The sequence below is a fragment of the Dendropsophus ebraccatus genome, chromosome 8 (genome assembly GCF_027789765.1).
Source record: "Dendropsophus ebraccatus isolate aDenEbr1 chromosome 8, aDenEbr1.pat, whole genome shotgun sequence".
NCBI lineage: Eukaryota > Metazoa > Chordata > Amphibia > Anura > Hylidae > Dendropsophus > Dendropsophus ebraccatus.
The window spans coordinates 64423514-64450748 of NC_091461.1; the positions used below are offsets into that span (position 1 = coordinate 64423514).

The 27235-nt window shown below is 41.0% G+C and overlaps 1 protein-coding gene across 2 annotated transcripts; it reads right to left on the reverse strand.

Annotated features, from left to right (window-relative positions):
• Nucleotides 1–851: 851 nt before the first annotated feature.
• On the reverse strand, nt 852–25889 carry NOLC1 (nucleolar and coiled-body phosphoprotein 1). 2 transcript variants are annotated; one of them, XM_069979160.1, is made up of 18 exons: nt 25710–25889; nt 20708–20763; nt 19470–19591; nt 19250–19368; nt 18820–18958; nt 16491–16588; nt 16252–16387; nt 15600–15737; nt 14625–14705; nt 12367–12522; nt 11695–11826; nt 10208–10357; nt 9692–9856; nt 8832–8939; nt 7881–8174; nt 6956–7032; nt 3264–3353; nt 852–1239 (listed from the first exon to the last, which is right to left on the reverse strand). In XM_069979160.1, exons 1-18 carry the CDS (start codon nt 25818–25820, stop codon nt 1081–1083), a joined length of 2331 nt encoding a protein of 776 aa, XP_069835261.1. In that variant the 5' UTR covers nt 25821–25889; the 3' UTR covers nt 852–1080. The 2 variants fall into 2 exon arrangements, with proteins under 2 accessions (XP_069835261.1, XP_069835260.1); XM_069979159.1 differs by having other exon boundaries at nt 16491–16591; nt 25710–25888.
• Nucleotides 25890–27235: the final 1346 nt, after the last annotated feature.

Genomic DNA, 27235 nt, shown 5'->3' on the forward strand with positions numbered 1-27235 from the left:
TGGAATAGAGAGAGTGATCAGCCGATGATCGTGTCATCGGCTGATCGTTCATTTAGGTTCAGACCTAAAATCATCATTTGCCGCCAGCGCATCGCTACGGTGGAATAGCGGAGCGTGGTGGCGACCGACGATTTTAGCAGCATCATACATTACCTGTCCGGGCTGCAGGTCGTCTTCTTCTCTCCCGGGGTCCTGTGCGCAGCAGCTTCGGAGCGGGGCTGTCTGAACTGACAGACCGCTCAGCCAATCACTGGCTGTGACCGCTGCGGCCAGTGATTGGCTGAGCGGTCTGTCAGTTCTGACAGCCCCACTCCGAAGCTGCTGCGCACAGGACCCCAGGAGAAGGCGAAGACCTGCAGCCCGGACAGGTAATGTATGGTGCAAGGGCTGCAAGGACATCGGTAATGATGTCCGTGCAGCCTTCGCTTAACGATCATCAGCGTCCGTGGAATAGGCCCAGTAAACGAGCGCCAATCTAGCAGATCGGCGCTCGTTTACATAGTTGATCGGGTCCTGCTTGGCCCGTGAAATAGGACCCTTAGTCTCTCAGAAAGGCATGAACAGAATATGTAGGTGTGACCATTACGCAGAGCCACACCTCCAACACATGGAGTTCACGAGGCCAAACAGCATGCAATCTCGTCGGAACTCTACACCACTAGATAAGTATCTAGCAGAGTTGGTACATGCTTTAAGAGTAGGACCTATAGTAGGATGGGAGCATAAAGATGGAACGCAATTAAAGGAAGTGCAGCCATATGTTTCCATTTAACCCAGTACAAAATATTTTTTACCTCATTCAAAGTTTTGAAACAAGGATTTATTTGTTTTTAAATTCTAGAAAATCAGACCCATAAAAAACATCCTAGAACTTAATTTCTTTCTGGACCATTTAAATCAATATTGTCAGGATTAAAAAAAAAAAAGTCTAATATAAATATACAGAAATGCTGTTTCAGGGAAAACAACCAAAACATTCACCGTCGCAAAAATAAAATCTTTTGAATGGACGCAACAAATCCAGAAACAGATTACATATGACGTCAGAATTCTGTCCATTGGAAGATATCCAAATGTAGTTCATTCGCTGTCAAACTTTATAGAATTCACATGTGTAGAAATGGCGCCACCACAGTAGCTGCCTCGCTTTTTCTTTGTCTTTTCATGTCGAAAGGATTTTCCCTTTGTGTATTTTAAGACATTGTTGGCTCTCTCTCCCCAGTCACCAAATGCTCCTTTCTGTAAAAACACAGAAACCAATAAAATAAAAAAAAAGTTCAACAATTTGCCAACGTCTAAACAGTATAGCCAAGAGCAAAAGGTTGTTGTTATGGCAAACACCACAAGGACCTTTACATGAATTACTAGATCAGTGTATTAAGTTAAAATGTGTAAGAAACCAACTCTAATGGGTAAGTTTTCCACTGGATTGAGGTACAACATACCAATAGTAATTAAAAGCTCTCTTGGCCCTTTAAGCGAGCCTTCACATGTACCGTATCACTGCGTATTTAAAGCTGAGTGTTTGGTGCGATTTTTCATGTGAAAATCAAAACTCGCATGTAAAAATCGCACCAAACACGCAGCGATAAAAACGCAGTGATAAATACGCAGCGATACGGTACGTGTGAAGCTACCCCAAAGGTGTATTCCAGAGATTTTTAAAGGGGTTATCCAGTGCTACAAGAACATGGTCACTTTCTTTCAGAGACAACACTACTTTTGTCTCCAGTTCAGGTGCGGTTTGCAATTAAAGGGGTTATCCAGCGCTACAAAAATATGGTCACTGTCCCCCTACTGTTGTCTCCAGTTTGGGTGGGGTTTTGAAACTCAGTTCCATTGAAGTAAATGGAGCTTAACTGCAAACTGCACCTGAACTGGAGACAACAATAGGGGAAAAAGTGGTCATGTTTTTGTAGCGCTGGATAACCCCTTTAAGCTCAATACACTTCAACGGAACTTAGCAGAAAAACCCTGCCCAATCTGGAGACAAGAGTGGGGCTGTCTCTGAAAGAAAGTGGCCAAGTTTTTGTAGCGCTGGATAACCCCTTTTAAAAAAAACCTTTTGGCACACTCTAGAGACATGTCAATAGGAGTCAGATCTCTTGGTCAAGCGCTTCTTGCTCCGGACTTGCTACAATCTGCATCTTGCTGCAAAACACAGGCTCCATAAGCTCAGCGAGCTGGGGAGTTAAAGGCTACGTTCACACAGAGCAAAAGGGGCGGATTACGCAAGGAAATATTTCCGCCTGAAATCAACTGATGCTGAATTCCGAGCAGAATGTAAGCAGAATCCCTGCATATTCCGCTAGGAAAGTGTTCAGCTCGTAATCAGCTCTTGACAAATTCAGCGCGGAATACTCGAGGAATCCGCGCTGAATCCGCATGCATTCAGCGAGTATTTGACGAGTAAACTAGACTATACCAGAATATATACTAGATTCCTTTTCTCGCCATTTCCGCGCTGATTCAGCGCGTAATTTCCGCTTGTATTACGCTTGTATTCCGCGCTGAAACAGAAAATCAGAGCCCCATTGATTTGTATAGGCTTCCGCTAGCGGAAGAATGAACATGTTCATTCTTCTGGCGGAAAGCGGATTAGTTCAGTGCGGAAATTCCACCGTGTGAACTGCAAAGAAGAATTTCCATTCAACACGGTGGAAATTAGCTCTGCACCTATTTTAACGACTGAAATTTCAGCGCTGATTCAGCGCAGAAATTCTGCTGCTTTTGCTCTGTGTGAACGAGCCCAAATGCTCTAACTGGTAGGAGAAGCCCTTAAATGTTAGTTTCACAGATTTAGGAAAAACACTGCCTATTTTTTTTATGCTTTTTTCCCCAAAAAATTATTCTACAAGGTGTAATTCTTCATTCTGGTGCATTTTTTGGGTTCTTGGTATTTTATTTTTTTTTGCAAAATACATACTCTAGGTATGTATTTTCACAGTGCTTTCCCTGGACTTCTCTAATAAACCTTAAAACGTGCAGAAAATCTATAGATACATAAAATAAAAATGTATAACAATAAAATAAAACAAATAAAAAGACACAAGATGAGCCCCCCCACTTATGTTGTGTGTGGTATTAAAATTCAGATCCATTTGCTGAGCTTCAAAACTGAGGACAAGACTGGCTGTTTCTGGAAGAGCATGGCAATGTTTTTGTAAGCTAGTATAACACCTTTCACAACTGCACTACCTGCACAATAAAATTGAACAACAGGTGCAAGTAGAATGGTTTACAAAAATGGTTTTGTATCATACCTTTGCTTCAAATGAATTATTACCAACCCGAGGATCAATTTCCACTTCTTCTTCAACTACTCTTCGGAATGGAGCATTTTTGGAACCTTCCTGCGTCACACCCAAAAGTAAAAACAATTTAAATACAAAAAGTAAAACATGGCAGTCTGTTGCTTTTTATCGATGTGGGTGAATTCAGCTGAACAGTTAACTTTTCAAGCACTGTTTTTATGAAAGTATGGAAGAGAAAAGCTTAAAGGGGTACTCCAGACAAAAAAGTTTTTGAAACAACTTCTCAGGAAGTTATATAGATTTGTAAATTACTTCTATTAAAAAATCTCAAGTCTTCCAATACTTATGAGCTGCTGTATGTCCTGCAAGTGTTGTTTTCTTTCCAGTCTGACACAGTGCTCTCTGCTGCCACCGCTGTCTGTGAGACCAATTGATTTATAAACAACTTATTTAGATAAAATCAGTGCATTTATCACCCGCAGGGAGTGTGAGAAGAAGGGTGTTTCAATCTGAGTGCCCCCAGTCCCACCTCGGTCGACTGCCGTGAAGGACGCCTACATGCGGATGCAGTAACTGCAATGTCTGGGCCTGATCTAAATCCTGCACAGACACTTACTGCAGGCTTTTTGAGGGCCGGACTGCAACCTCACTGCATCTGGCCAGGATTTTGAATGGGCTCGGGTGACATCACAGCTACTATATCAGCAGGTGGATGTGCTTCACAGGATGGACCAAGGAGGAACACAAAGCCTGAAACACCCAGATTCATGACACGCTCACTGGCAGATAAAAGCACTGATTTTAGCCCAACACACACACATACACAAGGGTATTTGCCTATATAGTAATAGCAACATAACCCCACTAAAACATTGCCTGTTACAAGTTAAGCAAAATCTACGTTGCAGATTTTAGACCAATGGCGCACAGGCAAAAAAAATACAGACAAAATGTATTAACAGACGTGTGCCTTTATACATGTAGCATACCTATCCCCAGCCCTCCACAGTCCACAGTAATATCACTGCAGAGGGCCACCTCAACATTCATTAATAAATGGTAGGGGGGATTGATCAACACAATGATGCACCCTAGTGCATCAAACAGCCCATCTTACATGAATGAAAAATTTAATGGCAACGACAAAGCTAAGAAAATTACTGTCATTCTCAGAGTCCTGTTTCCGGAGTCTTCTAAGCTGCTGTTAGTTTCTCTTTAAATCACACACAAATATATATTTTATATTTATGAAACTTAAAATTTTAAATAAGTCACTTAAAGATCATGAAATAATATAGAAACAAAAATGCATGCAGCGCACCAACCATAGAAAAAATGTCGATTAGTTTTAAGTAAAACAATAAAATGCAGTGATGAATAAACCTCTGTCACTTTCCTTATTGCTCATGAAAACAGATGACCATGAATACATAGTCTAGCTGAAACCTAAAAAATAGGTCCATAGACTTCAAGACATGCATATAGTAGTAAGGCCATTTGTTCTAATGGAATCCAAAAAGTCCATCTTTCTTTTCAATGCCCTGAAGAAGAAAACTTTCATTTTGGTATTTCCCTCATCACCTTAAAAAAAAAGCCATGACTCCAGCAAAAATGTTTTTCTTTCAAATCAACTGATGCCAGAGATTTGTAATTTACTTCTATTAAAGTCTATTAAGTTTTCAAGTACATATTAGCTGCTTACAAATCTCTGGCACTTTCTGACACCAGTTGATTTGAAAAGAATTTTTTCCCCCACTGGAGTACCCCTTTAAGCCCCCTTTCACATATCTGCATATGTGGACCCATTTATTACTATAGCCCCATACAAACACCCATAGCTGTAACAGGTTGGTGCTAAGGCTGTGATCGGTGCTGCAAAAACCTAAAACGGGCAAGCCACTCTGCAACCCGTAATTGCATAGATTACTTATTGCCAATGAATGGGTCCATGCTAATGCAGACAACTTTACGGGTGTGTGAATGTAGCCTGTAAACATAGATCACCTGTAGACTTTGTAATGTCATTCACAAAATTACATGTTAATCTTGATTCTTCAGGTTAGTAGGATGACGACGAGACCCAATTTTTGTATTGATAAAATGTGGTATAGCCCAAGCTATTATTTTAATCAACAAATGGCAAAAAGAGGTTGTTTACATTTTTATAAAGGGGGATTTTTATACTTTGATTCCTAATGGGACTTTCAAAGGCAATTGTTTAAATGCTTACACACATCAATGCAATACTAAAGTATTGCATTGATCTGTGATCTTAGAGCTTTGCTAGTACAGTCTGCCTAAGAGTTTACATAGCAGGCACAGAGGCCTTTAAAAGGCCTGTCTGCCATGGTAACTGATCAACACACTGCAACTGCCTACATAGATACTGATCCCTGCATTTAAGGGATTAAACCGAGAGTAGTGGGCAAGTGTGGGCTGTAATACGGTTGGCATGCAGCACATATGGAGTGGGTTCAGCTTTTGAGCTTGCTCCATATGCAGAGACTGTCCAGCCTTTGTAAAACATGTATGGTCACTTACAGGTTAAAGGCTCAAGAATGCAGAATTCTATGGGGGGGCATTTATTAAGTCCGGCGTTTTTTACGCCGGACTTAAAAATGCCCCCGCAGCTCCGGAGATTTATGTAGAGGCGGACTGCCTCTACATAAATCCCGTGCGCGCCGGTGCCCACCGCCGAAAACCTACGCCGGCTGAGGACTGGAGTAGGTTTTCGACGTATATTTGGGCGGAACGGATGGTAAATCGCGCGGACTCCGAGTCCGCGCCCTCCGTTCCGCCCACTACACGCCCCCTTTCCTCCCCCCTGGCGTACTCGGCGGAAAGTGCCAATTTGCGAATATTTTATTCGCAAATCGGCCATTTGCGTATAAAAAAATATGCAAATCGCCACTTTCCGCCGAAAATCATCCGTTCGCAGGATGATACATGTGGCCCTATGTGTTTATACTGCAACTTTGTGTCTCTCCAACCGCACACTGATATTTTACTCTTTTCACTTCTATAGAGGACTTATGTATGAGACTTTGCCCAAATAAGCATGATATATACATATATGGCAGTCACCATTTTCAAACATTGCAGTATTCCTTAGCTTGAATACACAGACCAATTAAACAATTTATAAAGGTTCCAAGGAGTGTGGTTCAAGTTTGTTCAAGATGTTTATAATGCACCTTCTTACATAAAAGCATTCCCAAGCAAAAACCTTCTATGAAATCCTATGGCAAAATAGAGCATAAACTGTCAAACCAATCTTATGTTCTCACCCAATTTTTAAATTGGTCACTAAGAGATGAAACTGTATGTTGGGCAGCATGGAGGCTGATGGAATTCAAGAACATTTACAAAGTATTGTTCACTGGTCCAATTGTAAATAATAGGAGTCATGCACAATACTGATTTGGTACTGATGGTTGTCTTTGCAAATGTATTGCCCAGCATGCAGCTGCATCCACTTTAAGTTTCTTCTAAATATTACAAAGCAAGACAAGTTCTTCCACTTACATCCCTGTAGGAGCCATGTCTGCTCAAAAAACACACAATGACAACATCCATGTAAAGGATCGGGATTTTATTCAATGTTTCTAGATACATGGTAAAATAAAACCTTTAATATAAAGGCATATATAGATTTCTTAGCCAGCAGCCACTCTTCCTTGCAAGTGCACTTATTTTCTCACCTTCTTGTTTGCCTTGGGGAATGTGTTTGGAGTTGAAACTTTTACTTTATTCTCGGGTGTTTTTCCCTTCTGCTTATCTAAAATACAAAGTTGAGCACAGTTTAGAGACAAAAAACACAAAACATGGCCACATTATTGCAAAAAAAAAAAACCGCTATAGCTCTCAAAATGCAGTGACAAAACATGAATAAATGGAAAAGAATTCTATATTCACATTATATATATAACTGAAAAGACACAAACCAGCTTATAACCATATAGAAGTTATTAGTGCTGTATATTAATGCATTCTTGCCTCTCCAATACATATATTAAAAAAAGAAGAAAAAAAAAAGTGTGTGTGTGTGTGTGTAGATTTATGTAGATGTAATTCCCTCCATGTTAACCCTCTCCTACCCATCAAGGGCAAGCATGATTTGTATTCCTACAATAAGACAGAATATGCATGGTAGCATATCTAATCCTCCATGCATCTAAGTTAACTATTTGCCAGCTCGGTCATTCAGATGTATATGATATCTAGGTCTGATTTTTTGTCTCTTCAATTCCACTGAATATGTCCATTGTATAAGCATATAGAGGTATAATCAGTTCTTATAATCCTGGCTTGGGTGAAAATACTAGCCATAAAAAGTTCTCAGCAGAGAAATTGATGGAATATCATCAACAGGTTAAAATGGTAAGACCCCAATCATGAGAACAAAGAAGCAGTAATGCTAGAAAAGCACTGTGTCCTTTTCTCTTTTATTTTCTGGAGGTCGTAAAGTTGGACAATGGCAGCAAATACAAATTAGTAAAGAATATACAAGGGAACAGCAGCAGGGCGATGGTCCATTCCTAGTCATGCTGCCTCTTTGCTCTAGCTATTAAAGGTTGGAATGTGAACCAATAGGTATTATAAGACATAATAAAGAAACCAACGTACCATTTTCTTCCTCTTCACTGGAGGAGCTGTCCTCTGAGCTCTCCTCTTTTTTGGCAGCTGCTTTTGGTGTGGAGTTAGCAGTCTTTGGGGTGGCCTGTTTAGCTGCTGCTGGCGATTTAGAGGTGGCTGGCTTCTTAGCTTTCTCATCTTCTGAGCTGCTATCCTCTGAACTGGAACTGCTACTGGCCTTTGATTTATTTACAGCAATGGGTTTCTTTGCAGAAGCAGGACTCTTTGCTGTAGGGGTCTGTTTAGGGGCAGGTTTCTTACTAGCTTCTTCCTCACTGTCAGAGTCTAAAAAAAAATGAAGGTTTACTGTTAATAGGCTCATCACAGATCAAATTTGAAAATACTACATTTTCACATTTATTAAATGTGGGGCTACAATAAATAAAGCTTTGTACTTATAACCAGTTACTATAAGACCTACCTATACAAACAAACAACTGGTACTCAAAACATCTATTATACAGGTTAAGGGGAAGGTGTCACAAAAAAATCACCTAGTTTTTAAAACAAGTACATATAATAAACCTATATGCTTTCATAATTGCTTTGGTATTTTTAATTTTATCATGTTCATCTTAAAATAATCCAAGTGACACCTTGAATGTGTATGCCTTTACACCCCTCTCTATTACCCAAAATGGATAGAAACAGCAACAAATTATTCTGTGGACACAATTCAACTGAAAAACTTATTGTGAAATGCAACAAAAATTGTGGGTTTAGTGGTAAAGATTATATGCAACTTCACAAAAAGTTTTAAAGTTTTTAAGGCATCCAAAATGAAGCAACATTGCAAGTGGCCTAAATTAGAATTAGAATTATTATTGTTAAAGGAGTTTTCTACTCCACGGGTATAGGCTTTATTTTTCTTGCATATGAAATATACCTTTAAATGCCAGAGCCAGACTATAGCTTATCTATACAGGTGAGAACAGTACATACCAGAGCTGTCAGAACTGGAATCCTTTTTCTTTTGTGCAGGAGTTGTCTTCCCAGGAGTACTTTTAGCTGGTGGCTTGGCCGGCTTTTTCTTATCTTCATCACTTGAATCTTAAAAGAAAAAAAAAGCATGACTAAACAGCATGACCTATGGAACAAATATAAAGGTAAGAAGTTTAAAAGAGGGAAAACTGCAAAAATTGAGGCAGTGTATTGAGCGTGGCACCGGAAAATTGTCAAATTATATTTCTTCCACCTCCAGCAGAGCCTTGTAGAAGTAACAATGATAAGACTTGTGGGCCTTTATTAAGCTCCTGGCAAACATTGAAACCCATTAGCAAAACATGTTAGTCACGGTAGTATGGACACGGGGTGATCAAGGGTGGAACCTATAGGTCTATTTACACAGAAAGATTATCTGCCAAAGATTTGAAGCCAAAGCCAGAAACAGACTATAAACAGAGATCAGGTCATAAAGAAAAGCCTGAGATTTCTCCTCTTTTCAAATCCATTCCTGGCTTTGGCTCCAAATCTTTGGCAGATAATCTGTCAGATAATCTTTCTGTGTAAATGGACCCTTAGTCTAACCACTTAGATGCCACAGTCACTATAAACACCAGCAGTTGCAGTAAAGGGTCATACTCAGCTGACAACTTATGCGGATTGTGCAGGTACATATCTTTGCAGCACTGAAATGCCTTTATTGTAAGGTAGATGTTGTCAGTGAGCGCATCATAATGGTCTTTAAAATAATATATAAATCTATTATAAAAATCTAGAAATGGTATATTTTTCTGTTTAATTAACACTTTCAAGATTGACATTGCCATAAATCTACAGTTGGGATCCCAAACTGATCTCACCCGAGCTGTCAGAAGAGCTGGCATCCTTTTTGGCTGCTGCAGCAGCTTTTGCAGGAGTCCCTTTTGCAGCAGGCTTTGCAGGTGGAGTTTTTGCAGCAGGCTTTGCAGGTGGAGTTTTTGCAGCACGCTTAGCTGGTGCCTTCTTTTCATCTTCATCACTTGAATCTGTTAATAATATGTTATAAATGCAACTTTTTAGGCGCAGCGATGTTTAATACAAAAACCACTTTATAAAACAGCTGCAACAGAATAACTCCTAAAGTGATATACAAGTGTAAGCTTTGTCACAGCTTTCTATTTTATACAGCTGTTTTCTGCTTGGGGTCTTCCTCAGCTTGCTTAAGATATCATACTGAGGTTTTACCAACAGATTTCATACAAATCAAACAAAAGTGTACACCATCGTACACTATGAAGACATTCTTTACTTGCAGTAAGAACACCTTCATCAAAAGGGTTTTCATGCCAGTACTATTACTGCCAGGTGCACAAAACATTTTAAAACGGCTAAATTACCTGAGCTGTCAGAAGAGCTGGCATCCTTTTTAGCTGCTGCAGCCTTTGCAGGGGTCACTTTTGCAGGGGTCACTTTTGCAGCAGGCTTTGCAGGTGGAGTTTTAGCAGCTGGTTTAGCTGGTGTCTTCTTATCTTCTTCATCACTTGAGTCTGTAAATAAAGTTATAAATATAACATACTATTTAACATGAGTTTATAATGTCCATTTTAGGCTTTGTTTTATTATATAAACACTGCCTACAGACTATGTTATCCATCTTGAGATTCTTAACTGTTTATTGCCTCTTGAAAGAGGATAAGTTGGCTCTCATTTTAGCAAATAACATGCCCTATTAAAGGGGTAGTGCGGCGCTAAAAAATTATTTACAGAACACACATTACAAAGTTATACAACTTTGTAATGTATGTTATGTCTGTGAATCACCCCCTTCCCCGTGTCCCACCACCCCCGCCCGTGTACCCGGAAGTGTTGGTGCATTATACATTACCTGATCCGTGTCGAGCCCGTCCGCCATCTTGTGCCAGACGTCATCTTCGGACGGACGGCCGAATCCCTGCCGCCGTCCCCCCTCGGCCGCGTCATCAGATGCTCAGCCGCGATTGGCTGAGCATAACTGTGCTCAGCCAATCGCGACTGAGCACAGTTATGACGCGGCCGAGGAGGGGCGGCGGCAGGTATTCTGCCGTCCGTCCGAAGATGACATTTGGCACAAGATGGCGGACGGGCTCGACACGGATCAGGTAATGTATAATGCACCACACACTTCCGGGTACACGGGCGGGGGTGGTGGGACACGGGGAAGGGGGCGATTCACAGACATAACATACATTACAAAGTTGTATAACTTTGTAATGTGTGTTATTCTGTAAATAATTTTTTTGCGCCGTACTCCCCCCTTTAAATCATTCTAGGACATATTTTCTTAAAGCTTTAGGTTTTGTGATTGTGATGAAGAAATTGAAGAGTTGGGCCAGTCTGAAACGTCCGGATCTACAGTGACAAGACTGCAGGAAGACATCAGACACAAGGGATGTTCAGCTATCAAGTTATTACTTGAGAATTTATTTTTAATCGTATACAAACATTTACTAATGTAAACACGACAGAGGCGACAGATCCTCTAAGCAGCATTATACATATATAAAATTGTGAAATACTGTGCATACTGGTTTTAGAATGTGCATTTATGAGCAGCAGCTGGCACAACATGATTTTGTCTTTTTGCTATAAATGATCTGATTAAACCTGGTAATACTAGTCACCTCGCAAAACCCATGCAAACAATATAGGTTCCAATTCCATAAGCAAATACAACATGCAAATATGCAAAAACACAGCCAGAAGAAGATTTTGCATCCACTTCTGGCTTTACCTCAAAAAAATGAATAAAAAAAACCAAAACGCTGTGCATTACATTTGCCTAAAACAGTATTTTTTTAAAGACTTTTGTAGAATTTAAACTTTAATCTTTAAACTTTCATCTTACCTGAGCTATCAGAAGAGCTTGAATTCTTCTTAGGTGCTCCAGCTTTTGCAGGTGTAACTTTTGCAGCCGGCTTTGCAGGTGGCGTTTTTGCAGCTGGTTTAGCTGGTGCCTTCTTTTCATCATCACTCGAGTCTGTACATTAAGAATTATAAATGTGATATACCACTTGTTCTGAATTTATAGTCTAATTTTACTGGCAACACTACAGATATAGTAATAAGAGTGCACTTCACAATACTGACATGCAAAGCAGCAAACAAATGCTCAGTTTAAACATCTTAATTATGGCTACGCTGTGTTTCAGACTTGACATATCACAGCATATTACAATTAATGCTTAAACTTTCTCTTTCTACTTTTTAAATCCAAAACAGTATGGATTACACTCTTCAGTACAAGGCGCTGGATGGTGGGTGCTCAGGCATGCTTTGATGGCTCAGTCTACAGCCCCTCTCTCTGCTTTCCTAAAGCATAAGCTAAGCTGTCATCTTTACAAAGTTTACTCTATTTGACCTTAAACCAACATTCTGGAGAATGAACAAAATGGAAAATGAAAAATGACTGCAAAGCTCTTCATAGCCCTTTAACATAAAAGAGGCCGATTATACACAATGCGTAAATATCCATACAAGAAATAATCAAACATACATACACATTAAAACAGACACTCACCAGAGCTGTCAGAGGAACTGGAGTCCTTTTTGGCCTGTGTAGGCTTTGCAGCACTCTTTACAGGTGTACTTTTTTGTGCTGAAGGAGTAGTAACTTTACTAGGAATAGTTTTTTTAATTGGTTTAGAGGACTTCTTCTCATCTTCATCACTTGAATCTATGTAAATTAAAATGTCAAATATTTGTTAACATTATGCCTGTCATTTGAGGCCATACAATACAATTAAAGGCACAAAAAATATTTACTTAAATCAACTATCTGCTCATGATATTAAAGAGAACCAATTAGCACGTGTGCTAATTTGGCTACCAGAACAGCTGTACCTGACATCTCTCTCTCATGGCGTCAGGGGATCTGGGCTCCATGAGCGGTAAAATGCATTTTAACCCTTTGAGGACCAGGCCCTAAATGACCCAGTGGACCGCGCAAATTTTGTTCTTTGCGCTTTCGTATTTTCCTCCTCCCCTTTTAAGAGCTCTAGCACTTTCAGTTTTCTATCTACAATGCCATGTAAGTGCTTGTTTTTTACAGGAATAGTTGTACTTTGTAATGGCGTCTTTCATTCTACCATAACATGTATGATGGAACCTCAAAATTATTATTTATGAAGATATAAATTGATGAAATCGTAAAAAAGAATGCAATATGGTAACTCTAGGGGGGGGGGGGGGTTCCTGTGTCTACGTAATGCACTATATGGTAAAAGCAACATGATACCACTATTCTATAGGTCAGTCCGAACACAACCATATGCAGGTTTACGCAGATTCTCTAATGTTATATATTTTTTTTTTAATGAAATCCTTTTTTTTGGCAATTAATTATTATCAAAATGAGCCTATTGTGACGGTTACAGCGCTTTTATTTTTACACCTACAGGGCTGTATGGGGTCTCATTTTTTCCACCATGACCTCTAGTTTTTATTAATACCATATTTGTGAAGATCGGACATTTTGATCTCTTTTTATAGATTTTTTTTATATATATATAATGTAACATCAAAATCGGTAATCTGCGCACTTTTTTCCCTCATTTCGTGACACTTGTTATATTTTAATAGATCGGACAATTACGCACGCTACGGTATATTATATGTTTATTTATTTCTTATATGTTTTATTTATATAATGGGAAAGCGGGGTGATTTCAACTTTTATTGGGGGAGGGGCTTTGGGGTAGTGTATTGGTGTTTTTATTTATTTATTTATTTATTTATTTTTTACACATTTTAAGTCCCTTTGGGGGACTTCTACATACACTACTTTGATTTTTACACTGATCATTGCTATGCCATAGGCATAGCATTGATCAGTGTTATCAGCGCTCTGCTCATTGAGCCTGCCTGTGCAGGCTCAGTGACCAGAGCGCCGATCGGACCGCACAGAGGCAGGTGAGAGACCTCCGGCTGTCCATTTTAACGATCGGGAAACTGGAGGGCTGTTCTGGACTAAAAACAAAAGGTGCAACAGCTGTGTTCTGGACTGCCACATGCATATTGCTATTAATACTAAGTAGGGTCTGCCTGTTGCTTAAGCAGTGTCCATTACCAATACTGCTTGCTTTGCAGAGACTGCTGCACTTTTCTTCAGTGATGGTCAAAGTTTCTCCCCTCCCCCAGGTACTATATATTCTGTGAATGTGGGAGTGCTGGATCAGAGTGGGTATCAGGGTTAAGACAGACCCGCAGTTCCCGATACAAATATTAATGGCACCAGAGAGCCCAGTGTTGCTGGGGGGGGGGGGGGGGGAGGGAGAGATCCATCCCATTAGACACCAGTGACATGCGGAGCAAAGCCTCTAAGTGCAGCTGTCAGGTTTGTCAGCTGCACTTAGAGGCTTAATTAGCCGGCGCGGCAACGGGACCCACGCTGGGTAATAGAGGCACTGCCCAGCTGCACATGTCAGCCGGGATCAGCGCCGTTCAGAGCAGGGTCCCGGCGGGACCCCGCTCTGAACACCCCCCACGGCACCATGACGTATAAGATACGTCATGGGTCGCTAAGGGGTTAATGATGAATTCAGTACTTTGTTTACAGCTTCTTTCCTTGTCAGCACTTATTATTATCAAGCAGCGTCTATGTACCAAAATGGACAGCTGCTCTGTAGTAGCAACTCTTCAACTGCTTGACCTGGCATAGCCTTGCCAGGGAGAGAATATACAACAATAGGCTGACACTGATACCACAACTTTATTTTAAAAAGATGTAAATACCTTCATGAGACAACTGTACTAAAGAAAAACATTTGCACAACTAACCTGTGTCACTGGATGACTCTCTTGCCTTTTTAGCAGCTGGTTTTTCAGCCTTTGCAGGGGATTTGCCTGGAATGGCCTTAGCTTTAAATTAAAAAAAACAAAAAAAAAAAAACAAATAGAATCAAAAGAGCAAAACACTATCAAACACAGGCGCTAAACCCAATAATAGAAATCCCACTGTTCTCTTATATGCAAAGTCAGTGCAAACCATTACACAACTAAAACCATCAGCTGCTCGTACAGACTATCCCAAGAACAAAAGATGAGGATGTAACAGTCCAGCTTTTTAATTTGTTTTAAAGCACTGGAGGGGGTATCAGCTTTTGCCTTCCAATTAAATAATTAGTTTTACAGGAGAAGTCTGTTGAAAAGTTTTATTCAAGTATTGTATTGACCCCCAAAAGTTATACAAATCACCAATATACACTTATTATGCAATATGCACATAAAGTGCTTTTTTCCCCGCACTTACTACTGCATCAAGGCTTCACTTCCTGGATAACATGGTGATGTCACGATCCGACTTCCAGAGCTGTGCGGGATGTGGCTGCTGGAGAGGATGATGGCAGGGGGACAATGAGGGACACAGGGCACTGGAGGGACACTGAGCATCCCCCTGCTATCATCCTCTCCAGCAGCCACAGCCCGCACAGCTCTGGGAGTCGGGGCGTGACATCACCATGTTATCCAGGAAGTGACATCACCATTTTTATCCAGGGAGTGAAGCCTTGATGCAGTAGTAAGTGCAGGGAAAAAAAGCACTTTATGTGCATATCGCATAATAAGTGTATATTTGGCATTTATATAACTTTTGGGGGGGAAATACAATACTTAAATAAAAATTTCTACCAGAGTTCTTTAAGTGCCATTAGTTCCAGAATTCTCTAGGATAAGAGGTTAAAAACTAAAAGTAAAAGCAAGTACAGTAAGCCTGAAAAAGATTAAAACGTTAGAAAATACTGAAAAGACAGATACCCTTTTTTGCTGGTGGTTCTTCCTCATCACTGTCTGAAGAGTCGCTGCTGCTTTCTGCTTTTTTAGCATTTGCTTTTGGAGTAGCTTTTGCACCTAATTTCTTGGCCTCTGCAGGGGGAGGAACGGCACTGTATGCACCTGAAACAAAAAGTAAATTCTAAATAAATCTGGCACATTCTTGTGCTGTATCCAAATAACCCCAAAAACAGGAATACTAGCAAATCACATTTATATGACAACCATATACTGAGACATAATCTAAGACATGACAGTGTAATTACAGTGCTTATTCTCATTTTTGGCCTACACACAAACATGAATAACTGTTATCACAGTTTAGAAAGGCAAAACAAATGCATCCCTACAACGCTTTACGTTTGGGTCATTAGCTCTGTATTAAGGCCAGGACAGACAGCCTAAATACAGATACAAAAGTCTCTCCACAATAAAGACATTATGCTCATCTAAAGCCGGTCTTCAGCTCCGATCATATCCAGAAACGCAAAACTATAATAGAGTGTACAATGTTGATACTTTGGTTAACAATAATGGAGCAGTTCTGGTACACACAACTAAGAACTAAAAAAATCTGGAGGATGATGTAGACAGAGCCAATGCCAAACCAGTTGTAACCAAAGGTAAGATGTTTTACCAGGCTTTGGTTTGGGCTTAGCAGCTGGGGCCTCATCTTCAGAAGAATCTTCACTGCTAGAGCTTTTCTTCCCTTTGGCTTCCTTAACTACGGGAGCAGCAGGGGATTTGGCTGGTGGAGTCTTTGATGTGGCTTTCTGTATATATTAAAAAAAACAACAAAAAAAAAAAACACTTTCAATATAACTAATAGGCAACATAGCACTGTGTGACATGACTATGCTCCTAATAGCTCTTTACCTTGGCTGGGGCACTATCATCAGACTCTTCACTGCTGCTAGTGTCAGATTTTCTAGCTTTTGCTGCTGCAGCAGTCTTTGCCACTGGAGTAGATTTTGCTGCTAAAATAAAATGAAAATATAGTCAACATTACATATTAGTCAAATCACACGAACTTGTTAGTAATGTAAACTGACTGCAACACAACCACTTGCCAAATGTGTTACTCCTCACATTCTAAGAGCCATATATATTATGTTTCCATATAAAGAGCCATATGAAAACTTGTTTTCTTGCAGGAAAAATTGTATTTCCCTTTATTTTATTATAAAATCTGCTGCAAAACAAAAAATATAAGTGTTGGCTCAATGAAAAGACAATATGCTCTGCAACTTATTTTACCACTTTTCATTAAAACTGATGTGTTCTCCTCATTCTGCAGGTCAGTACAATTACAATACTACAGAATTTATGTTTTACTAAGTTCCATGGATACCAGTTTGGGGTAGATGTTTGCTTTTTATTTTATTTGACACAATATACATTATGACCTAGAATCTGCAATTCTGGCATGTGATTAACTTTTGTTTCCTCCAATCACAATCAATTACATTTTATTTTCTTCTACTTCACCTGCCCATTACCTGAAAAGTTGACCAAAATGTGCACTTCCTAAGGCGGATTTGTATCACTATGCTTGGTCCTGTGTACGTGTTCAGGAATTTTGGGATTCAGTACGGCTCTATCTTTTATCCACATGGGGTCATGCAATACCTCTTTTCTCTCTTAGCTATCTTTTTCATTTCATTAAAGACGATTCTGCTACTTCTATGAACCATTTAATCTCTTCAAAAGGGATTCACCTAACATTATTGGTTTCCCTAAAATGTTTACTAAGACACTGGTTGCTAGACACTATACCTTCTATATCCAAATATCTACTTTAAAAGAAATATTTCATTGGGAACTCTTAGGATGCGTTTACACAGAAAGATTTATCTGAAAGATTTTGGAAGCCAAAGCCAGGAATGGATTTGAAAAGAGGATAGATCCCAGTCTTTCCTTTATGACCTGATCCCTGTTTATAGTCTGTTCCTGGTTTTGGCTTCAAAGATCTGTCAGATAAATCTGTCTGTGTAAACGCACCATTAGGGTCCATTTACACAAAAAGATTATCTAACAGATTATCTGCCAAAGATTTGAAGCCAAAGCCAGGAATGGATTTGAAACTAGGAGAAATCTCAGGCTTTTCTTTATGACCTGATCTCTGTTTATAGTCCATTCCTGGCTTTGGCTTCAAATCTTAATCAGATAATCTGTCAGATAATCTTTCTGTGTAAATGGACCCTTAGATATACTACGTACTAAAGAAAAATCAACAAAAATGTTTATGACTAAATGGAAACAATTCCTAATTCATGACTTCACTACTAAAGAGAGAGAACCTATTGTGAATCAGTTTAAAGACACTGACTGGTATTGCATGGCCGCTGAAAGAGGTACCCTGGGAGCACTCCAACTTACGTAATCTTTCTTTTTCTTCTATGACAAGATACTTTGTTACGCTTTATTGATAGTCTTAGTATATATCTGCCACATATACTATGTTTGAGGTGATAATGTTTGTTAGAACTGTTTTTTTAAGGTTTTCTAATGATTCTTTACTGTATTCTATGTAATTATATAACTTTACATATTGTTAAATGGCTCCTATTATTGTAATGAAATGCAAACAAAATGCTTTTGTCGCCTGAGCGCGACTTTGTTAACTTTCTATTGATGAATATCACTATGTTTGTTCCATACATTAAAAATGACACTAATAAAACATCTTAGAAAAAAAAAAAATTACATTTTACAGACTAAGGCTGGGTTCACACTACGTATATTTCAGGCAGTATTTGGTCCTCTTGTCAGGTCCTCATAGCAACCAAAACCAGGAGTGGATTGAAAACACAGAAAGGATATGTTCACACAATGTTGAAACTGAGTGGATGGCGGCCATATAACAGTAAATAACGGCCATTATTTCAATATAACAGCCGTTGTTTTAAAATAACAGCAAATATTTGCCATTAAATGGCGGCCATCCACTCAATTACAACATTATGTAAACAGATCCTTTCTGTGTTTTCTATCCACTCCTGGTTTTGGTTGCTATACAGCCTCAAATATACGTAGTGTGAACCCAGCCTAAAAAAGGTTAAAGCGCATTTACCAGCAGGTACATCACTAAGATTTTATCATCAATAGACTGGCACCGGCACGTGGATGCTGGTGCTCCGGTCATTTACCCTTCCACTCAATAAAATTAAAATAACTTTACATGGAACAAAACAAGGGTTACTACCTGGTGACTTAGTGGCAGGTGGCTTCTTTTTCGTTGGTGCTTCATCTTCAGAGCTACTAGAGCCAGAGCTAGAGTCTTTAGCTTTTTTCTGTGGTGGTGTTTTCACATTAGATGCCTTCACCTGAGGCATGGCTTTCTTCTGATAAAAGACAAATAAAAATGGTGACAATGGGAATAATGGAAATCCTAAGATGTTCCACCCTGTAAAGATTTATTGAGAATGTAGAATAATGGACATTTTCATAAGAGCCTGAAATGTTTGGCTACTTGAACACAGAGCAGAAAAATTTATTAGGCAGAAATGTCGTTGATACAAATCATGCCCCACGTTCTCGGTGGATGTCCGATCAGCTTGTCATCTTCTATCCTGTGGATAGGGCATAACTTGAGACGGAAATACCCTTTCGATGTAATACAACTTTAAACCTACCGGAGGAGCTTTCTTAGCCTCTTCTTCAGAGTCAGAATCATCACTGGAGTCTTCACTGCTGCTTTGGGCTTTCTTTGGTGGTGGCACTTTGGCTACTGGCTTTTTGCATGCTGAAATGGCTGAAATATAAATCACAGGAAATATTAATTAAACTTTTCCTCCCCAGAAGTTACAACTCTCTAAACATTAAGAAAAGCACCAAATCAATCTTGTGTTTTACCCTGTTTCTTCGCAGGTGGCTCATCATCTTCACTTGAACTCTCCTCACTGCTGGACTCCTCAGCAGCTTTCTTAGCAGGCAAACCATTGACAGGCTGTTTCCTTTTCTTTGAATCTGGGGACCTGAAATTATGTTTAAAAAGTAAGCTGAAAAAGAAGCCTACATGCAAAATACTAGTACTACACCAACTGTGGTGGTCTTAAAGGGGTGAAGCAGAATTAGAAAAACATAGCTGCTTTCTTCTAGAAACAGCATTTCCCCAGATGGTGTGTGGTACTGCAGCTCAGTTCTATTGAAGTGAATGGAGCCAAACTACAATACAACACAACCTGAATACGGGTTGTGCTGTTTTTAGAAGAAAGCAGCTATGTTTTTCTAATCCTGGATAACCCCCTTTAACCATGGGTCTTCTAAGGACCAATGCACCCAGCTGTTCTCCAGCTCTATCTTGCATGGATAATTCAGTGGCAGGACATGCACGATTTTCCACTGTATTTTTTTATGCTTCCAATTTTGTTTAAATGGCATATAATATTCTTTTGTTGGAGTCCCAATGATCCATAAAATAAGATAATGCGACTCTTTCAGCTGCAATAGACATTGAGGAGACACATGGTACCTTTCATATATCCATCTGTGCTTTAAGAACGTATAATATTGCTTTTATTTACTGGTGCAAAGAACTTTCCCAAGCCCCTAAAGTGCGAAGGGCTGTAACACCACCTCACTCCCCCTCCCATCCCTTACCCTGCTTGGAGATCAACGTCCAACAGAATGTCAATCAAGCAGAGATAGGGAAGAAAAGGGGAGAAGAAGCAGCAGCATTCCAGATTGCAGCAAGTCAGGGGTTTGAGAGACTGAAACTTTGCATTTTTCTATTACTTTAAATAGCTATCTCTTTAAATTACTTTAAAGCTATCACTTTAAATAGCTATAGATGTTCTAACTGCCTCATGGCTATAAAATAACAAAACTGTGGTTTCGACAGGGCCTTATTGGTCAATGTGTGTGCCCATCTTCTAAGGGCTTTGTGGGGGATAAAAGCTTAAAAAGGAAATCTGAGCCTGCACTCTATCACTGAACCCCTCTTTTCTGATGGCTAGAAAAGACAAACTAGCACCTAAATGCTACAGTAATTTGTCAGCCTTTATTCCATATAAAATGAAAGGTTCTGTAATATATTTGCATTTTAACAATAGAATTTTCTAATTCAAGCAAAAACAAGAAAAGTAACTTACTTAATCCAATCATTGAATATATCAAGAAGTGAGGCCGGGCTGGTGTCTACATCCTTCTGTTGTAGAAAGGAAAAATAAAGGTAAATTAAGTGATAACAACCCTCCAAGTTATTCTTGCTACAGTTAAAGGGAATCTGTTAGTACCCGGGTCCTACCCAAGGTGCTGACAGTGTGCTGTAGCTGGCAGCCCCTAGTAAGCATGGTACCTTTTGGTTATTTGACCGTGGAGTGAATTATTTCAGGTCTCCTACTGTAGAGGAGTAATGAAGTCGTGGCTCAGCGTTTGTTATGGCCTCTGGCACGTATGACCACTCCTTTCTCCTCCCTCTCCTTCATGAATAATTCATGCTGTTCGACCTCCTGCTCACTCAGGCTGTCAGTCAGTATCTGCCAAAAAAGGACTGATTTGCAATCAGGTACAGTTAAACCTCAAGGGGTAAGTCATCTGTCTAGAGACCAGCAACAGTTTGTTTTCTTTGATTCCACTAATTGAAATGAAATATATTTAGATATTTATTTTTTTGCTTTCCTTTATTGTATCACTTTTTATAAGTGCAAAACATTCTTACTGTGGTTCAAATTAGTTTTCAAATTCATTTTTTAATAGAATGATGAGAATATTAAAGTTTTTTTTTTTGTTTTTCATCAATGTATTAATAAAACAAAATTGGAAACTAATTTGGACCTAATTGGGAATTCTTTGCACTTTTAAAAATGATACAATAAGGAGAAAAAAAAATAAAAAACTAACTATATATTTCATATCATCATGAGACTCGAACCAAAGAAAAACTGTTGCAGGTCTCTAGACAGGTGACTTACGCCTAGACCCCAGCTACAACACAGGCTAGCAGGTTTAAAAGGGGTAATCCAGCCCTACAGAAACATGGCCACCTTAGCCCTACTCTTGTCTCCAGGTCAGGTGTGGTTTGCAATTAAGCTCCATTTACTTCAATGGAATTGAGTTTCAAATCCCACCCAATCTGGAGACAAAAGCGGGGCAAAAGTGGCCATGTTATTGTAGCACTGGATAACCCCTTTAAATATATCTAATTGCAGATCAGTCCTCTATAGGCAGAAACTGACTGACAACTTAAGTGAGCAGGAGGCCGGCAGCACTGATTATTTATGAAGAGAGAGGAGGAAAGCCACAAATCCTCTTTGACTCTTCAATACGGTAGGAGACCCCAGATTGCCCAGGGGCTGACATCTTCTTATTAAAGCTGGACATCACACACTCTGTACTGCTGGGCCAAAACTGCTTACAATGCATATACCACTATCCCTTACAAGGAATGATGGTGGCACAACAGACTAGCCCACAGCTGGGAAGCTCATAATATTTGTCTAAATGCTAATCGCTGCCCCAGCCACTGATTGACTGAGCAGGCAAAGTGATGTTGCAGCCAGAAGAGCTGCAGGACACCAGTAGCTGTCAACGGGACCCTGGAGCAGCGCTACAGGGGCACAATGTTTCAGGGCTGTGGAGTCGGAGTCGTGAGGTCGGAGTTGGAGCTAGTTTTGGCTGGAGTAGGAGTTTGACTCGGAAAAAAAAAATGTCTTTAAAAAAAAAATGTAGAATTGAATTTTGATATGAATTTTACAAGTTTTGCTCATGAAAATATATTATGAGCAGCATTCTAATAGGACACTGGCCCTATTACATAAGGGGGGTCATGGAAAAGTTGTCGGTCACTAATTGGCAGTTTGTTTCTGAGCTGGAAGAGTCCATTGTGTGGGGGGAGATCTGTGCTGTTCTCTTCCTGGATGCTGGATGACTGTATATGAGCAGCAGTGTAATATGAAGATATACTGTGTAATATAGAGGAGGAGAAGACATAAGTAGTATAGCAGTAACCTTTGTCCTCACTGTGGTGTTTTCTCTCTGGGAGAAGTTTGTATGTTTTTCTTCAGTGTTCAATGGCTGCAGCTGTGTGTATGTGTGTGCGTGCTATGGCTGCAGTAGGCTGTATGTGTGTTATGACTGCAGCAGGCTGTGTGTGTGTGTGCTATGGCTGCAGCAGGCTGTGTGTGGTGTGTACTATGGCTGCAGCAGGCTGTGTGTGGTGTGCACTATGGCTGCAGCAGGCTGAGTGTGTGCTATGGCTGCAGCAGGCTGTGTGTGGTGTCCGCTATTGCTGCAGCAGGCTGTGTGTGGTGTCCGCTATGTCTGCAGCAAGCTGTGTGTGTGTGTGTGCTATGGCTGCAGCAGGCTGTGTGTGTGCGTGCTATTGCATGCCCCCACAGTGACCTTCTATATCACTGTGGGACCTCTAGATCACTATGTGTGACCCCCTGTATATCACTATGGCTGACCTCTATATTACAGGTATCTGGCATTGTTAGCAGTGTTTCTTTTTGTATGGTGAATAATTAGTCAGAAACATAGAAGATTGTCAGCAGGAAAAGACCACCTGCTCCATCTAGTCTAGTTCTGAGTTGTTCAGGACATGGAGGCTGGAGACTGGCTGCATCCACTGCATGTAGGACATTAGGGAGAAGCTGCTGAGCCAGTGTGATAGATAACTCCCCCGGTATATGACCGGCCATTTATGAAGGAGCAGGAGTCGGAGTTGGGAGTCGGTCCTGAGAAAATTCAGGAGTCGGAACTGTTTATTATTTTGCCGCCTGTCAAATTTTTTTCACTTTTGTGGGACTTCTCCTTTAAGTTGTTTTTTTTCTATTGTATCAAAAACTAATTTCATGCACTATAATGCTTAAATCGGCAGCCACTATTTACCTTAGGACCGCAGTGCCGCTGTTACTCTTGTGGGATCAGGTACTGGGCACCCTCTCAGCCCACTATGCATATTCATATACGCATAGTTAGGCCGCTTGTTACTGCGCATGTGCAGGGAGCAACCTGTACCACACGGCCTAACTATGCATATATGAATATGCATAGTAGGCAGGCCGGGAGGGTAGGCTAGGCGGGCGCTCTGGGCGGACGGGGAACGCTCCAAATGCTCGGAACACGCTAATTAGCATATGAGCAATCATCCAAAATCTGCCCAGTACCAGACCCCACAAGAGTATTAACAGTGGCACTGCGCTCTAAGTTTGTAAAGGCCTGCTCTGGATTTACTAGTGGTTTGGTGTAAATTCACTGTTATATGTATAATTGCTCCACTACTGTTCCCTAGTATGTACCATGTTATACTCTACACATTGTATTTTATTGTGGAGATCTATAATAAAAGCTTCAATTAAATAAAAAAAAAAAAAAACAGTGGCACTGCTGTCCTAAGGTGAATAGCGGCTGGCTTATATCAGCTGGTTCACTGGCGCGAACATGCCGATAGTGCCCCTTTAAAAATCAAACAATATGATTTTCTGGAATTATTATTATTTTTTTTTTATAGATTCGGTCTCTAGTTCTGTAACAGTTGAAGTGTACCTACGAGGAAAAATTACAGACCTCTCCATTCTTTGTAATCGGGAAAACTTGCAAAGTGTATCAAATACTTATTTTCCCCATTGTAAATATTGTATGCATGTCTGTTACAGTGAAACTAAGACTGCTTACATACACATTAAAGAGTCACTGTCGTATTTTTTTTTTTTTGCAGAAATTAATAGTCCAGGCGATTTTAGGAAACTTTGTAATTGGGTTTATTAGTCAAATCTGCCATTATCTGCATGTAAAAAGCCTTTTCCCAGGTCCCCCCCTCCTTCCTCTTTTCCATCCACTGCAAAAAATCTGAAAATTGTGACTTGTTGCAGGAGTCGTACCCTGTCTGTTCTAGGGAGAGGGGAGGGGGGAGGAGGAAGGAGGGAGTTAGCCGGCAGCAGAAAGCAGATAACAGAGGATTACAGGCACAGAGCTGGGTGACAGCTGTAATCTGAGCTCAGACAGGTCAGTGGTGACTGTCCCAGGAGATAACGGGTGAGGTATTTGTAGATTAACTCTTTGTTGTCCTGTTTTGGTCTTTTCTTTAGCTCTCTCCATAGGAGAACAATGAAGACAGGGGGGAGAGCTTCAAACTGCTTTTGCATGATAAAAATGCATTTTTGGCTAATAAACCTAATTACAAAGTTTCTTAAAATCGCCTGGACTATTGATTTCTGCAAAAAAAATTCACGACAGTGACACTTTAAGGCTTCAATAAAAGGGTTACTATCAGCCAGTTAGACAAATCTAACCTGCTGATAGTTCCCTTGAGCTCCCAGGACCCTGAGGAGGAAGGTATGCATTTTACCTTCGTCCTCCAAGCCGCTACCGCGCTGGTAAATTTCGCTCCGGAGGACTGCTGCGTTATCTGGTCTGCCCCCTCCATTGATTGATCCGGCGTGGAGTTTACCTCACCTAACAGTGCAGGCCCAGCGCCAAGGTGAAAGGTAAGACACATCCCTTCCACCTAAGCGTCCCTGGTGCTATAGGGGGCCATGAGCAGGATAGATTTGTCTAACCTGCTGACAGTTCCTCTTTGTGTTTCAATCTGTGAAAATGATCCACCCTTCACATGATGAGGGGTACTGACTGATTGGGACCTCTGAGACTCCACCGATCACAAGAACAGAGAAAAATTGTCCTCCCAAATGAATGGAGAACCTGCCAAGCCAGCTCTCCATTTGTTCTCTATGCGGCTGCTGAGTGATGAGGAATAACATATAATAACATACGCCATGGCACATCGCTGGCACCATTGCTCAATAGACGTCCCAAGCACCAGCAGATCCCACTGACCCCATTATACTGATGGAAATCATACTGCTGTCTATCATGTGTGTAAGAGGCTCCACTGCAAGTGTGAACACCGCTTTACCCTGACGTGATGCCGCCATACTGACACATTAGTGGGATCTCTCATATATACTGCAAATAAAAGTTACATAAAGTGCTGGAAATACAACTCTCCGAGCACATGGATGGATCCATATTACACACTATGAGGAGGTGTCAGGTGCGGGGGTCACAGCTCTGTAGCCACCACTCGCCCCGCGTCCTTCTATAACATGATGCCGGGCTGCCCAGTCACACCGCCGGCTGTGTCACACGTACCACTCCGGTAGCTTTCGCGAACTCTTTAGCTGCATTCGTGAACTGGTTGTCGCGCAGAAAACGCAGCACATGAGGGAAGAGATCACTGGGCACCACACGCTGATCCGCCATGCTTCCAGCTCCTCGCTAGCACACGCCGTACAACAGCGATCACGTGGAGAACAGGAAAGAGCTATTTGCGGCAAGTCGCAGAACAATGACGTCACCGGAAACTGCTCCAGGCCGGGGGGGGGGGGGAATAGACGTAGGGGGTGGCGTCTGCTCGTTGTATGTGCGTAGTGAACGTGTGGAGGCGGCCTAGAGAAACATGCTTTATTCCAATGGAGAAGCGGGACAGGTCGGGGGCCTGGAGCAACCGAGCCCAGCGTACAGCGCCTCTCTTCTCTTCCGGCTGGGCTGGATGGAGGCGGGGAGAGAGGCGCTGCAGGCCGAGGGCGGGACTTCTCACTGCACGGTCTAGTTTATTCCTCCCCACATTATGAGGGAGGCCGTCAGTCACTGACACATTGATTCCTATTACTAGGTTGAATGCTACCAGGGTGCGTGCACACTACGGAAGTCCTGTGTATGACCCGCGGCGGATTCCGTCGCTCGGACCCGCATCTCCACCCGTGCTATAGACACTATTCTATACACGAGCAGAATTCCATCGCTTGTACGCGCGCCTTTCCGCCGGCTCCATAGACACCATTATATGTGCAGGCTGATTCCGCATTCACTTCTTGAGGCTATGTGCACACTGAGGAATTCTTGAGGAATTGAAGCAGAAAGTTTTCAGGCAGAATTTAAGCCCCCATTGACTTCTATAGGATTCCTCTAGCAGATCTACAGCAGAAAATTCTGCTCGGAAATTCTGCAGTGTGAACAACAGAGCAAAAAACCCATTGAACACAATGGGACTTTGCTATGTACATTTTTTACGGGAGGAATTTCAAGCTGTATTCCCCGCCTTTTCCTCAGTGTGCACATACCCTTAGGCAGAATGCGGAATCCGCCCGAGCATAGAATAGTGTCTATGGCGCGTGTGGGTACGAGCAACAGAATACGCCGCGGGTCATACACGGGATTTCTGTAGTGTGCACGCACCCTAATAGTTTCTAGCGGTAATATCGGCCCTAGGAGAAAGATCCACCCTGCTGTGTGATGATTGACAGGTGTCCACGCCTGTCTGGTTCCTAATGCCGGGTTGCAGGTAGTTTTCCATTGTAGTGATAGATGCCAACAATGCTGAATTGTTTTATTCAGCAGTTTTTTATTCAAAGGATTTTTCTTTTTCCTGTTTAATCTATTCTTACAGAAAATGTATAATATTCATAATCTACCCGTTAGTGTGGTGCCCTGAGGAGATTGGTGATAAAAATGGCCAAAAGGACCCCACGGTTGGCATAAAAATGGGCATAAAGTAAAAACACAAATTTATGACTAAAAAATAAAATTGACTTTGGACCACTGATCTCACACTGTGTACACACAGAGAGGGATGCTTCCAATCATTCAAGAGTGTCCAGTCTGGCCCAAAGTGGTTC

Coding starts and splice junctions, on each gene's coding strand:
- NOLC1 (XM_069979159.1), bottom strand. CDS start 25,820: ATGGCGGATCAGCGTGTGGTGCCCAGTGATCTCTTCCCTCATGTGCTG. Junction 11,827..12,366: donor CAGTTCCTCTGACAGCTCTG/GTGAGTGTCTGT, acceptor CTTAATGTACAG/ACTCGAGTGATGATGAAAAG. Junction 8,175..8,831: donor TTCCAGTTCTGACAGCTCTG/GTATGTACTGTT, acceptor ATTTTTTTTTAG/ACTCTGACAGTGAGGAAGAA.